The sequence below is a fragment of the Molossus molossus genome, unplaced genomic scaffold (genome assembly GCF_014108415.1).
Source record: "Molossus molossus isolate mMolMol1 unplaced genomic scaffold, mMolMol1.p scaffold_m16_p_19, whole genome shotgun sequence".
Classification (NCBI taxonomy): Eukaryota; Metazoa; Chordata; class Mammalia; order Chiroptera; family Molossidae; genus Molossus; species Molossus molossus.
Window position 1 is genome coordinate 42,395,216 of NW_023425354.1, and position 14,359 is coordinate 42,409,574.

A 14,359-nucleotide genomic window follows, 5' to 3' on the forward strand; every position below is an offset into this window, starting at 1 on the left:
GCTATTGTTATGTAAGAAGTGGATGAAGGATACACAAAAACTCTGTACTGTTTCCCAAACAGTATTATTGAAATATAATTTGCATTCCATAAATTTATCTGTTTAAAGTATACAAGCCACCCTGGCTGGTTTGGCTCAGCAGTTGGAGTGTCGGCCTGCGAACCAGAGAGCGGGTTTGGTTCCCACTAGGGGCACGTACCAATAAATAAATAAATAAATACAGTGATACCTCGGTTCTCGAACATAATTCGTTCCAGGAGGACGGTCGAGAACCGAATTGTTCGAGAACCGAAGCAATGAAACCAATAGGAAAGTGTGACTCCACAAAGCGTGACTCTCTCTCTGCACTCACACTGATGATGCAAGCAAGGCGCGCTGGGCCGAATGAACGCCATTTGGCTCATCTCGGAAGTTCGAGTTCCAAATATTTGTTCGGATTCCGAGACAAAAGTTTCTCGAATCTCCATTTGGTCGAAAACCGAGGCGTTCGAGAACCGAGGTATCACTGTAAGTAAATAAATTATAGTAAAGTATACAATCCAACATTTTAGTATATTTACAGAGTCGTGCAATTAGCACTATCTAGCTCCACAACATTTTCATCAAACCTAAAAGAAACTTTGTAGCCCTTAACACTCACTCCCCATATCCTCCCACCATCTACTTCCAAACCTGGGACTCTCTGGTCCGTAGGCCAACCCTCCATCCACTGAGCCAAACCAGCCATGGCCTAACTTTCTATTTCTATAAAGCTGTCTAATCCGAACATTTCACATAAATGGAATCATAAAATATTAGTCTTTTGTGACTGGCTTCCTTTACTTAGCATAATGTTCTTTTTTTTCCCTTATCCTCACCCAAGGACATTTTTCCATTTTTTTTTTGTTCAGATAGAGTGGGAGGGAGAGAGAGGAAGAGAGAGAGAGAGAAACATCGACGTGAGAGGGACACATCGAGTGGCTGCCTCCCACACGACCCAACCAAGTTTGGGGACAACCTGCAACTGAAATACGTGCCCTTAGCGGGAACCGAATCCAGGTGTCTCTGGACCGCAGGCCAATGCTCTAACCGCTGAGCCAAATTGGCCAGGGCAGCATAATGTTCTTGAAGTTCATCTTTGTGTAGCTTTATATAACTTTTTTGAAGAAATGTCTTTTCAGATTCTTTGTTTATTTTAAAATTGTGTTGCCCAGCTGGTGTGGCTCAGTGGTTGAGCATTGACCCACGCACCAAGAGGTCGCCAGTTCAATTCCTGGTCAGGGCACATACCCAGGTTGTGGGCCAAATCCCTGGTGGGGGGCATGCAGAAGGTGTCCAGTTGATGTTCTCGCTCATCAATGTTTCTATCTCTCTCTCTTCCTTTCCTCTCTCTCTCTAATATCAATAAAGAAAAAAATTAAAATTGTGTTGTCTTCTTATTATTGAGTTGCAGGAGTCCTTTATAGCTTAGATACAAGTTCCCTGTCATATATAGTACATGAAGAAACTTTCTCCCATTCTTTTGGGTTATCTTTTTTCTTTTTTAATAAGTTTTTTAATAAGTTTTTTTTCTTTATTGATTTGAAAGAGAGAGGAAGGGAGAGAGAGATAGAAACATTGATGAGGGAGAACATCATTTGGCCTCCCCTGCATGCCCCACACTGTGGATTTGGCCCACAACCTGGGCATGTGCCCCAACAGGAAATCGAACCAGTGACCTCTTGGTGCACGGGTTAACACTCAACCACTGAGCCACACTGGCTGGGCTCTTTTGGGTTATCTTTTCACTTCCTTTGGAAGCACAAAAGTTTTAAATTTGGATAAATTCTAACTTTTGAAATTTTCTCTTCTATTGCTTATTATTTTAGTGTCAAACCTTAGAAAGCATTGCCTAAGTCAAGTCGTCAAGTCACAAAGGTGTACTTCTATGTTTTCTTGTGTTTTATAGTTTTAGCTATTTTTTTTAATCCTCACTGAAGGATATATACATTGGTTTTTGGAGTGGAAGGAGAGGAGAGAGAAGGAGAAAGAAAGAGAGAGAGAAACATCAATTTGTTATTCCACTTATTTATGCATTCATTGGTTGATACTTGTATGTGCTCTGACCGGGGGTCAAACCCAAAACTTTGACATATCAGGGCAATGACCTATCCAACTGACCTACCTGGCCAAGGCCTATAGTTTTAGCTCTTACATGTAGGTCTATGATTCACACTGAGTTCATTTTTGTGTGTGGTATGAGATAGGTGTCCAAATTCTATCTTTTGCATGTGGATATCTAATTGTCCTAGCACCATTTGTTGAAAAAACTGTTCTTGTCCTGGCTGGTGTGGCTCAGTTGTTTGGAGCATTGTCCTGTGCATTAAAAGGTTGTGGGAATCAACATACCTAGGTTGTGAGTTTGATCTCCAGTTGGGATGCATACAGGAAGGCCGCCAATCAATGTTTCTCTCTCTCTCTCCCTTCCTCTCTCTCTAAAATCAATAGGCATATCCTTGGGTGAGGATTAAAAAAAAAAAAAAAGACCACCCTGGCCGGTTTGGCTCAGCGGTTAGAGCGTCGGCCTGCGGTCCCGAGAGACCCAGGTTCAGTTCCCACTAGGGGCGCGTACCTCAGTTGCAGTTTGTCCCCGGCCCTGGTTGGTTGTGCAGGTGGCAGCCACTCAATGTGTCCCTTTCACGCCGATGTCTCTCTCTCTCTTCCTCTCTCTCCCTCCACTCTGTCTGAACAAAAAATGGAAAAGTGTCCTCAGGTGAGGATATGTTTTAATATGTTTTTATTGATTTTGTTAGAGAGGCAGGGAGAGAGAGAGAGAAACATCTACATGAGAGAGAAACATTGATTGGCTGCCTCCTGCACACTGCCTACTGGGGATCAATCCTGCAACCTGGGCATGTGCCCTGACTGGGAATTGAACCTGGGACCTCTCAGTCCATGGGATGACACTCAATCCACTGAGCCACACAGGCTGGGCTTGTTTATTTTTTAAATCATTCACTTTTTAAAATTTTATTGATTTTAGAAAGAGGAAGAGAGAGAAAAACATCAATTTTTAATTTTTATTATTATTATTTTTTTAGAAAGAGGGATAAAGAAAAACATCAATGTGAGAGGGGAACATAGATCAGCTACCTTCTGCACACCCCCTACTGGGGATCGAGTGGGCAATCTGGGTATGTGCTATGACTAAGAATTAACTGGCAACCTTTTGATGCACAGGAAATGCCCAATCAACTGAGCCACACTGGCCAGGGCCATTGATTTGTTGTTTCACTTATTTATGCATTCATCGGTGGACTATTTTATGTGCTTTGACTGGAAATCGAACCTGAAACCTTGGTGTATCATGACAACCCTCTAACCAACTGAGCTAGCTGGCCAGGGCTCATGTCTCTTATATAAAATGATGTAGTATTTGCATATACCCTATGCATATTTCTATATATTCTAAATCATCTTTAGATTACTTATAATACTTAATGTAGTATAAATGCTATGTAAATAGTTGTTATACTGTGTTGTTCAGGAAATAATGACAAGAAAAAAGTCTGTACATATTCAATAGAGACACAACCATCACAGGCCTAATTACATAGTACCTGTCAACAACAACATAACATTTTTTTCCTCTAATACTTTTGACCTGAGGTTGGTTCAATCCACTGCAACTGTAATGTTTTTAGTTTTATTTTTTTTACAAAGTTATACAGTGTTGCAGAACTTGTTACAAAGATTTGTTACAAATAATAGCTGCCTATACTTTCTCTGACAATTTCTCCCTCTCCACCCCAATAAAACACCTTCACCAATTTTAGCTGATTATTTTGTCATTTATTGCCATATCTTCAAGAAATAACCTTGAATTGGTATTTCTTGACTCTTTACTTTTAGGCATTATCTACTCAGTCCCCACCATGGAGTATGGAGATCCAACTCTCCCCCTAGCTTCCCAAATACATATATGAACGTGAAATTATTTTTGAGAGAGAAACATTGATTGGTTGCCTCCTGCATGGCCCCCACTGGGGATCAAGGCTGAAACCCAGGCATGTACCCTGATTGGGAATCAAATCAGGACCTCTCAGTCCATGGGACAATGCTCAATCCACTGAGCCCCACCAGCTGGGTGAACATTAATTTTTAAAATTCAATATGTTGCCCTGGCCGGTTTGGCTCAGCGGTTAGAGCGTCGGCCTGCGGTCCAGAGAGACCCGGGTTCGGTTCCCGCTAAGGGCATGTACCTCGGTTGCAGTTTGTCCTCGGCCCTAGTTGGGTCGTGCGGGTGGCAGCCATTCGATGTGTCTCTTTCATGTCGATGTTTCTCTCTCTGTCTCTCTCTCCCTCTCGCTCTAACTGAACAAAACAAAAACAAAAAACAAACAAACAAAAATGTCCTCAGGTGAGGATTAAAATTCAATGTCAAGGAAATGCTGCTGCAACTGCTCTAGGATGTGCCCCTTGTTTCCCTCCCTCCATTTCCTCCACCTGCCAACTCCCCATGGATTCTCCCAAGAGCTGAGGTTAGGGAAAGAAGAGCAGGAGCTTGAAGAAAACGACATTTGGATGTGTGGCTGAGGGGAGCAAGTAGTAGTGTTGTTCTAGATCAGAGCAGCAGCAAAAATTTGTGGTACCCCAGTTTCTCAGGCTCCACTGTCTTCCTCTAGTGGTAACCTGACCTGGGATCTGGGGCAGAGAGAGCCCTGTGCCAGTCTTTCAGCCCCTGCTATTAACAGAGCCCGGATGGTGTGGCTCACTGGTTGAGCATCAACCTATACACCAATAGGTCACCAGTACGATTCCCAGTCAGGGCACGTGCCCAGGTTGTGTGCCAAATTCCCAGTGGGGGGCATGCAGGAGGCGGCCAGTCGATGTTCTCTTTCATCGATGTTTCTATCTCTCTCCTTTCCTCTCTCTGAAATCAATAGAGAAAATAATTAAAACAAAACAAAACAAAAAAAAATGCCAACCAGAGAAGTTCAAGCAGTTGGAGTCTGTTTAAGGGCACGAGCAGGCAGGCCAGGGTGAGGAGGCAAAGCATAACCTGAAATAGTCATTTACTATCCCTGGAATATCAGATACTACCCCAGAGTCTAGGTTTTAGGGTTGGGTAGTGGTAGGCAGAGAGCCCGTTGCAGAAACCCTCAGATCAGACTGTAAGATCAAACTCCTATCCTTCTACTCCTAACACTACATCCTTATTTCAGTCTGAGTGTTACTTCTGTGTTTAGTTCCTGCAGAAGATGTGGCAAGTGAAGGTTTGTCTCTCACCAGGTTAAAGGCAGGGAAAGAACATTCTCACACACTGAATTAAGTGGTGCTCATGACTGCAGGGAAAGCTGAGCTAGACCTCCGCATTCCTTAAAAGTGCAGAAATCAATACTCAGTGAATAGAAGTCTGAAGCATCCTGACTTATAAATACCACTTCAGAGGCAATTTATCTGACTTGATTGATCTTCAGTTGTCAGCTGGCTCCTATCTTTCTACCTTAAAGTTTCTCCACTCCTCCACCTTTTTATACAGAACAGGGCGAAATAGTGTGTAAGAAGGAGCCTGAACCAAATCAAAGACCTGGATTCTAACTCTGGACGTGCCATAAACTAGCTGTGTGTGTGTGTGGATAAGTTGCAACTTTTGTAGGCTTCAGTTTTCTGCAAATTGAAATGTAAGACTAGGTAATCTTGAAGGTGGTGTGTTAATAAAGGCTCGTTGTTAAAAGTGGAAAAAAACCTCAGCTCATATTCATTTAAACAAACCTAGAAGGTTTGTTTGTTTGTGTAACTGAATGGTCCAGGACAAGTTCTGGCTTCAGGCAGAGCCTGAACAGATATTCATATGATGCTAGAAATCTCTCTCTGTTTTTTGAGTCCTTTTTGTGTATGATTGTGTTGGCTTCATGCTCAGGAAAAGTCTCTTACGGCCTACTGGCTTAGCGATGTTAACACACTTAGTGCACCTTAGCCAAAAGTTCTAGTGGAGCCCTGGCCGGTTTGGCTCAGCGGTTAGAGTGTCCATCTGCGGTCCGGAGAGACTGGGGTTTGGGTCTCGCTAAGGGCACGTACCTCGGTTGCAGTTTGTTCCCGGCCCTGGTTGGGTTATGTGGGTGGCAACCACTCGATGTGTCCCTTTCACATTGATGTTTCTCTCTATCTCTCTTCCTCCTACTCTATCTGAACAAAAAATGGAAAAATGTCCTTGGGTGAGGATTAAAAAAAAAAAAGTTCTAGTGGAAGTGTTGAGGCTCATAGGCTCTGCTTATGCCATGAGTTCATTTCAGGAACAAAGGATATGGTGCTATGATTGGCTAGGCCTGGGTCACATGCCCATTGCAGGTGGAGAAAGAGGAGAGGTTTTCAAAGGAAAATCTACACTGCTAGGCAGGCAAAAATAGCAGATGTTGGCCACAGATGGTATAATAAAAAAGTGTGTGTGTGTGTGTGTGTGTGTGTGTGTGTGTGAGAGAGAGAGAGAGTCCAGGCCCTATCACTATGCTAGGTAACCTGAATACGGAGCCCTGGTTTATTTATTTAAAAACTGGATGAGCCCTGGCCTGTATGGCTCAGTTGACTGAGCATCATCCTATGCACCAGGACGTCGTCACCTGTTGGATTCCTGGTCAGGGTACATGCCCAGATTATAGGCTAGGTCCCCAGTAGGGGATGTGCAGGAGACAGATCAATGTTTCTCTCCATCTCCCTTCCTCTTTCTCTAAAATCAATACAAACATTGCCCTGGCCAGTGTAGCTCAGTGTCAGCCCTTGCACCAAAGGGTCAAGGGTTTGGTTCCCTTCACAAGGGCATGTGTCTGCTCAGGGCTGTGCCAATCAATGTGTCTCTCTCACATTAATGTTTCTCTCTCTTTCCCTTCCTTCCACTCTCTCTAAAAAAATAAAATCGAATAAAAACGTATTTCTAAAAAAACGGGGATGATGTACAATTACATGGGATAAAACATAAAGGGAACCTGACTTGGTAGGAGTGCAACAAATGTTCAGCCTGAGATTCTATGACTTGAAGTTAATGATTCTAAACAAACACTTCATTTCAATACAAAAGCAACTCTCTTTTAAATTTTATTGTTTTATTATAGTTTATATTCAATATTATTTTGTATTAGTTTCAGGTGTACAGCAAAGCAGTTAGACAGTCACATACTTTACAAAGTGTTCCCCCCAATATTTCCAATACCCACCTACCACCATACATAGTAATTACCATGTCATTGACTATATTCCTTATGCTGTATTTCACATCACCGAAACTATTTTGTAAATACTAATTTGTACTTTTTGTTGTTGTTGTTGTTAATCCTCACCTGAGGATATTTTTCCATTAATTTTTAGATAGAGTAGAAGGGAGGGAGAAACGGGGAGAGAGACACACACACATATCGATTGATTGCCTCCCACACAACCCTATCCAGGGCAGGGGATTGAACCTGCAACCAAGGTACATAACCCTTGATCGGAACTCGAACCTGTGACTCGTTGGTCCGCGGGCCGATTCCCAAACCACCTTTCACCTTTTTCACTGGAGCAGTTCTTTTTTTTTTAAATCCTCACCAGAGGATAATTTTTTCATTTATCATCAGATAGAGTGGGAAGAAAAGAGGGAGAGAGAGAGGGAGAGAGAAACATCAATGGGAGAGAGACACATTGACTGGTTGCTTCCCGCACAACTTCGACCAGGGTCATGACAAACCACAACTGAGGTATGTGCCCGTGACCAGAATCGAACCCTCGACTCTTTGGCCAAGACTGGAGCAGCTCTTTAAAGAATAAATTCCCTTGTGTAATCTCTTTCCTACCTTGTGAAGTGAGGGCTCCTAATTTCCAGCCTGACAAATCCAGATTTTATATATAATAAAGCCTTGACAACTCAGTTATGGAGATTTGTTTAATTAATTTTCTTATTAATTCAAGTTTAATTTGGCTATAAAAGTCTTTTGGTTTCAACCCTTAGCATTGAGAATCACTCTAAATAGTTTGAATCCACTTGCTTGCTCTAAGTCCATTCTACTCAATAAATTAGGTTTGCTTTTTTTCTTTTTCTTCTTATTTTCCCCCTCCACTGGGCAACCTGTTTCAGTGCCTGCAGCCTACGGGCAGAGGCCAGGAAATGGTTCAAGGCCACAGTCTGCTCTGGCATGGTGTGTGTGTGTGTGGGGGGGGGGGGTGTTGCTTTTTTATAATAGAGGATCTTAGAGCACTGTAGGGCTTTAAAAAAATTTCTTTTTATCCTTACCCAAGGACATTTTTGCATTTATCTTCAGATAAAGCAGGAGGTGTGTGGGGGAGAGAGAAACATTGATGTGAGAGAGACACATCGAGTGGTTGCCACCCACATAACCCTAACCGGGGCTGGGGATAAACTGCAACCAAGGTACGTGCCCTTAGTCGGAACTGAACCCAGGACTCTCTGATCCGCAGGTGGATGCTCTACCCGCTGAGCAAAACTGGCCAGGGCAAAAAATTTTTTTCTTTATTGCTTCTAGAGAGAGAGAAAGGGGGGGGGGGAGAGAGAGAGAGATAGAAACATCGATGAGAGAGAATATCGATTGGTCACCTCCTGCATGCCCTCCACTGAGGATCGGGCCCACAACCTGGGCATGTGCCTTGACCAGGAATCAAACCAGCGACCTCTTGGTGCATGGGTCAACACTCAACCACTGAGCCACACTGGCCAGGCAACACCATAGGGCTTTGTAGGTCATCAAGTTAGTGCCAAGAGATCATCCCACAGCAAAGTTTCCATAATCCAATATTGCATCATATATCAGGACACCAATGGAGCCAAAAAACAGTGACTCAATGTAACCACACTCATATAAGACTGATGCTATTATTTGTCTAGCAATTTATTTATTTATGATCAGGATAATGTTTCAAAATCATAAAATATCCATGTTCCCTTATCCAAGAAAGCCCCTCCTCTGTGCTAGAAAACAAATAATTCATCAGCAAGTAGCTTGGCAGGCATGGACTCAGTCTGGAGGACCACCTTACTGAGCCATGGTGAGGTCTGACAGAGCACTACCATGATGACCCAACTCATTGTACCAAATGTAGCATCTGCCAACCTCTGCACTTCTTAGCTTCTCTTTTCCAGGGTCCCAGCTGACTGCTGCCTCTCTGATTCCCATCATCTACATCTGGTCCACACTATCTATAACTGATCTGGTTGATGAAATGTTGCTTAATTGATTATAATCATAATCCAGTTCTGCCTTCTTTAAGCTTCATTGGGTCAGCACAATGGAAATTTGTATGTGATCCCAAACTCTCCAGGTTTCCACTTATGTTCTAGCTTCAGCAGTAGCTCATCTCACCCTTCCTGTATGGGTTTTAGTAGTTAACCACAGAAACAGCCAGCTTTCCCTAACAGTCTAGTTCTTGGGCACCCGTTAGAGATACTATCAAGCATTACCAAGAAGGGTGCTCACTGGGAGCATGAATTTATGACACATTCCCTAAGTATGTCACATTTCATGTTTTGTTTTGTTTTGAACTTAAGAGTACTTAACCAAGGCATTCAGTTTAGACTTTTAAGGTACTGCTTCTATTAAAGGACAAACTCTCCGACAGAATTCTACTTTGTTTTCCTACCTTAACTTCTATATCTTTGCCTCTCTGGTTTTAGTCTGATTACATTTAAAACCTCTGCTCTTATTTTTTGCCTGTGTTTCCTTTCAACTGTAGCAGTCTCTCCTCAGCCTGTTATTTTTCCCCTTTGAGCCTCGGGTTTAACAACTCAGTGGTGGGGATCTCTCACAATTCCTCTCTCTCCTTTTTTTCCTCTCTCTATTATTTATTTCTCTCTCTCCATCTGTGTTCCCCTCTTTCCCTAGTTCCCTCCCTTGGATGTTTATTTAATTCTTCTACCCCCACCCAGTTGTGATTCCCCATGTCTCTTCTTCTGTCTCAGTGTACATCCCTGATTCTTACTTTTCCTCATCTTCCTACCAGTCTCTGCCTATCAGTTCCTGTTGGTCTGTCTTTGTGTCGCACTGTAGTGGCTTGCCCTTTGTCTCAGTGCCTGTCTCCAACAGCATATATTTCCGGCTTTCTCTTTCTGTCAATAAATCTTTCCACTGTCTGCCTCCTCCACCTTCTGAGCTTCTGCTTCTCAGCTCCCCTGACAAAGCCCCTCGTCTCTTTCCACCTCTCTCCTTCCACTCTGCTAATCTCTCAGTCTGCCACTATCACCTCCGTCTCTCCCGAGTCTGGTTGTTCCTTCTTGTCACTCACTCTCACTGCATCACTGTCTAGACGCTCTGTGCCATCCACCCTTGGGGACCCTTCCTGTCAGCCTTTCTTTTCTTTCTTTCCTTTCCTTTTTTTTTTTTTTTTTTTGTTAATCCTCACCTGAAGGATGTTTTAAGAGAGAGTGGAAGGGAAGGAGGGGGGAGGGAGAGAGGGAGAGAGACAGACAGACATCAATGTGAGAGAAATATTTCGATTGGCCACCTCCTGCACACACCCCGAGCAGGGCTGGGGATTGAACCCCCAACCCAGGTACATGTCCTTGACTGGGAATCAAACTCGAGACCCTTCAGTGCTCTAACCATTGAGCAACACTGGCCAGGGCCAGCCTTTCCTTTTATACACTTTTTCTTGTCCTCTTTGTTTATGACCATTTTACCAATTCTATGATTTGGATTTATCGAAAGCTTCTATCTTGATATTCTGCCAGGGATCCTGTCTTGCACTCCATCTCTCTTTGCCTCTGTCTCTTCTATACAACTAATCCTCTTTCTTTCTATTTGTCCCTCAATCTATATATGTCTGTCTCTAACATCCCCTTTGTCTTTCTCTAGCTCAGCTTCTTGGCAGAATTTTAAAAATCTTCCTGTCTCTTCCCTGTACGCATGTATCTTTTCTGTGGGTGATTAACGGTTATGTCTTTTCGTCGATTCTTCGGTAGAATAGCAACCTTAATCTGCTCTACACTCCCCACAAATGGGATGTTCTGCCTGAAGAAGGGAGGGGTCTTGTGCAATAAAAAAAAATGCAGCCCTGGCCAGGTAGCTCAGTTGGTGAGAGCATCACCTCAATTCGCCAAGGTTGTAGATCCCCGGTCAGAGCACATGCAAGAAACAACCAGAGAATGCACAGATAACTGGACCAACAAACTGATGCCCCCCCCCCCTCTTCCTCTCTTTCTCTAAAAAACTCAATAAATCAGTAAAAAGGAAAAAGAGCTCTGGCTGGTTTGGATCCATGGTTAGAATGTCAGTCCGTAGAGTCATGGGTTTGATTTCTGGTCAAGGGTACATACCTGGGTTGCAGTTTTGATCCTCAGCCCTGGTTCGAACCAAGGATATGTCTCTGTTACCTCTCTCTCTCTCTCTCTCTCTCTCTCTCTCTCTCTCTCTCTCCACACCCACACACACACTCTATCTAAGAAGCAATGGAAACATATTCTTGGGTGAGTGAAAAAGAAAAAAAATGCAGCAGAAGTGGGAGAGGAAAAGGAGGAGAGCTTGCGAACAGCTCCCAGAAGAGGCAGACATGCCTTAATCCCTCTGCAACCAAAAGGAAGCCTTTTCTCAGCTTCTTCTGCCCCTGCCCCATTCTTCCATGAAACCCTGGGCCTAGGCAGACCCTACACTGTGCACCCAGAATGAGTCCCTACTATGGCTCTGGACTTCAACACTATCCTAAGAAGCGAGACCTATCCTCATGTCCATTCCTCTAAAAATATGCATTTTCTTTGAAAGGTCAAGAGACACAAACAAAAAGTTGAGAAGGCAGTAGGACTCAGGTTAGGTACAAACACAATAGTGGGGTTTTGAGAACCAGAAATATTAGCAGCAATCACTATGGCCCAGATTCTTTGGTCTCCTAGCAGCTGTAATGTCTACATAGCTACTGGCTACAGATAGCACCTGTTGTGTTCTCCTCCCACTGCCAGAATTTGGTCATAGGTGAGGTCTCTCTTCCCTCTGGCCTTATCCCTTCCACACCAGATCTCTCTAATCCTAGTAAGACTTCACCTTTCCTCATCTGTCCCGGTGTTAAAGCAAAGGGTTTCTGTTCCTATTGGCAGTTACGTTCAGTTTCATGTGTCCTGCCACCTTTTATTGGTAGCACTGGCTGTACCTCTTGAATTCGTTTTCTGGAAAGGACGGTTATCTGGTGATGAAACTTGGTAAATGATAGCCCAGATTTCTACCACCCACGGACATTTGCATTTCTTCTCAGATTCTAGGAATGGGGGAGGGGTGTGAATTAGCTGGAAGAGGAACTGAGATACTGAAAATCTAGTCCAGTTCTTACCCCAATGAGGGGCTGTGCATCGAAGACAACTATCTCCTTGTCCTGGTCCTACCTCCCCAAGACTGGCAGAAGAGGAACCTGAGGCTTCTCTCTAGTCTTTTAGCCCCAGGCTCACTATCACATGTCCCGGTGCCCCTGGTTTCCTTGTGCCTAGGGATGGATGAATGAGGCCGAGACCGCAGGACATCATTGACAAAAATGCGAACACCCATTAAAATGCTCATGGTTCCCACAATGGCCAGCCCAGTGCCACCAAGGACAACCAGAGCAGGAGGCACCTGATGGTGCTGCTGGATCAACCACAGACTCATCCACCCAATTGGAATCAGGCGGAAGAGGACCAGGGTGGCCAGGGTGGCCCAGCTGGCCACACTGAAGGCCAAGGATGGAGTCTGGTGAGAAAGCAGCAGCAACTTTCTTAGGTGCAGGCAGGAAGAGTTCAGCTCTATGAGCAGAGACACCACAGAGAAGCCCACATAATGACTGGACAGAATGGCGGTGCTGAGGCAGCTCACTACCTGGGAAGTTAGGGTCAAAGGTTAGAGGACCGTCTGTGACTTACCACCCAACATGTCCCAGTATACCAGTCTTTAATGGAGGGAATCCCAAGCATTTCCTGGCACTCTCTCCCCTCAGATACCTAACTTGATGCTTCCCCTATGTCAGGAGCCTGAATGGCTTTGAAACAATCTTTCCCTGGCATTAAGGCGGCCATGGCCCAGAGGGCTGTCTTCCCTGGGGCTGCAGCATCTGCACAGCACACCCCTAACTTCCATTCCTGATCTTTCATGCCTCATCCTCACTCCCAACACTGGGGCTCCCCCTTCTCAGAAAAGCTCATGTTCAACATTTCTGCAATCGACAGGACACCTGCGGGAATCCAAGCTCCCCAGACAGTGCTCAGACTCCCAGTTGGGCCAGCAGTCAATCCCCTCCTCTCAATTCAGCCCCAGGTTGGGAGGATCATGCCAGGGGAAGAGGGGGTGTCAGTGACTCTGGGAAGTCATAGAACATAAGGCTGATGAAAGATTGGGGTTTCAGTCTGGGCACATCTCCCTTCCTGTCTTGTCTCTCCCTGAGTCTCACCACCAAATGGTGACAGAGAAGATCCCAGGCCTGGCCCAAGGTCTGGTTCCACAGCATGTCAGCTCCATCAGCCAAGAAATAACCTGTGGGGAAGGATGGGGGGGGGAGAGTTAGCCTTCCCCCAAGTCAGTATACAGCCTGGAGAGGAATCGCCATACCCTACTTTTTCTAGTTCTTTAGTCTCCTTCAGTAAAGCTGACAGAAGAGGACCGGGAATTACGCTGGAAGCTTGTTCCCCACCCCCAAACTGGCCCAGTTTTCCGTGCAGACTCACCCACAGATACAGCCACCAGCACCAAGGCCCAGGGCGGGTGGCCGTGGATGGGGTCAGCGGCCATCTGGGGGTATATCAACAGCCTAGAGGAGATGGGGAGCCACTGTCAACTTCCTGCAAACCCGGATTCCATTCACCGGTCGGGCACACTTGTCCACCCATCCCAGTCTCAGACTCTCAAGGTTGAGCATCAATTTTAAAAGTGCCTCCAGGTCTTCTAATGTTAGCTTTCCATCCCTCCCCCTCATCCAGGTACCTCCCGAACTTCTTAAACCCCGTACCCGAGCAGCGCCCCAGGCCCCATGAGCAGGCTGTGCACCAGGGAGACACAGATATTCCGCCACTTCCAACGGTCCGGAGCAGCAGATCCCGGCGCCGGCAGCAGCCGCAGCCCCCAGTGCATCCCCCGGAAGGCAGCGAAGGAGACACCGGTCAAGAGGAGCCCCGAGGACGCCATGGCCTGACAGGAGGGCTAGGTCCGGATCAGCTCGTTGGGCCCCTGGTATCCAACGCCCTCTCAGAGACCGCGAACCTGCGTCCCGGCAGCACTGGATCCCTAGGCTCCCTTGCTTGCCCGGTCTTTGGAATCTACAGTAACTTTTCCAGGGTTCGTCCACAATCTCTCCGCTGGGGATGGTCGGAGCAGCCGCACGGCCACCGCCCCTGGAGCCGAGGCAGCCGATCGCGTCCCGCCCTACGACAGACCGCTGGTTGGGGGAACTTGGGGACCTGGCGGTGCAACGG

At 45.4% G+C, this 14,359-nt stretch overlaps 1 protein-coding gene across 1 annotated transcript; it reads right to left on the minus strand.

The window, feature by feature from the left end:
• Positions 1 to 12,284: 12,284 nt before the first annotated feature.
• TLCD2 (TLC domain containing 2) lies at positions 12,285 to 14,072 on the minus strand. The gene is made up of 4 exons (XM_036269698.1): positions 13,897 to 14,072; positions 13,616 to 13,698; positions 13,342 to 13,424; positions 12,285 to 12,773 (listed from the first exon to the last, which is right to left on the minus strand). The coding sequence occupies exons 1-4, from the start codon at positions 14,070 to 14,072 to the stop codon at positions 12,285 to 12,287; spliced, it is 831 nt and encodes a 276-aa protein (XP_036125591.1).
• Between the last annotated feature and the right edge of the window lie 287 nt (positions 14,073 to 14,359).

Coding starts and splice junctions, on each gene's coding strand:
- TLCD2 (XM_036269698.1), bottom strand. CDS start 14,072: ATGGCGTCCTCGGGGCTCCTCTTGACCGGTGTCTCCTTCGCTGCCTTC. Junction 13,699..13,896: donor GGGCCTGGGGCGCTGCTCGG/GTACGGGGTTTA, acceptor CATCTCCTCTAG/GCTGTTGATATACCCCCAGA. Junction 13,425..13,615: donor GCTGGTGGCTGTATCTGTGG/GTGAGTCTGCAC, acceptor CCTTCCCCACAG/GTTATTTCTTGGCTGATGGA.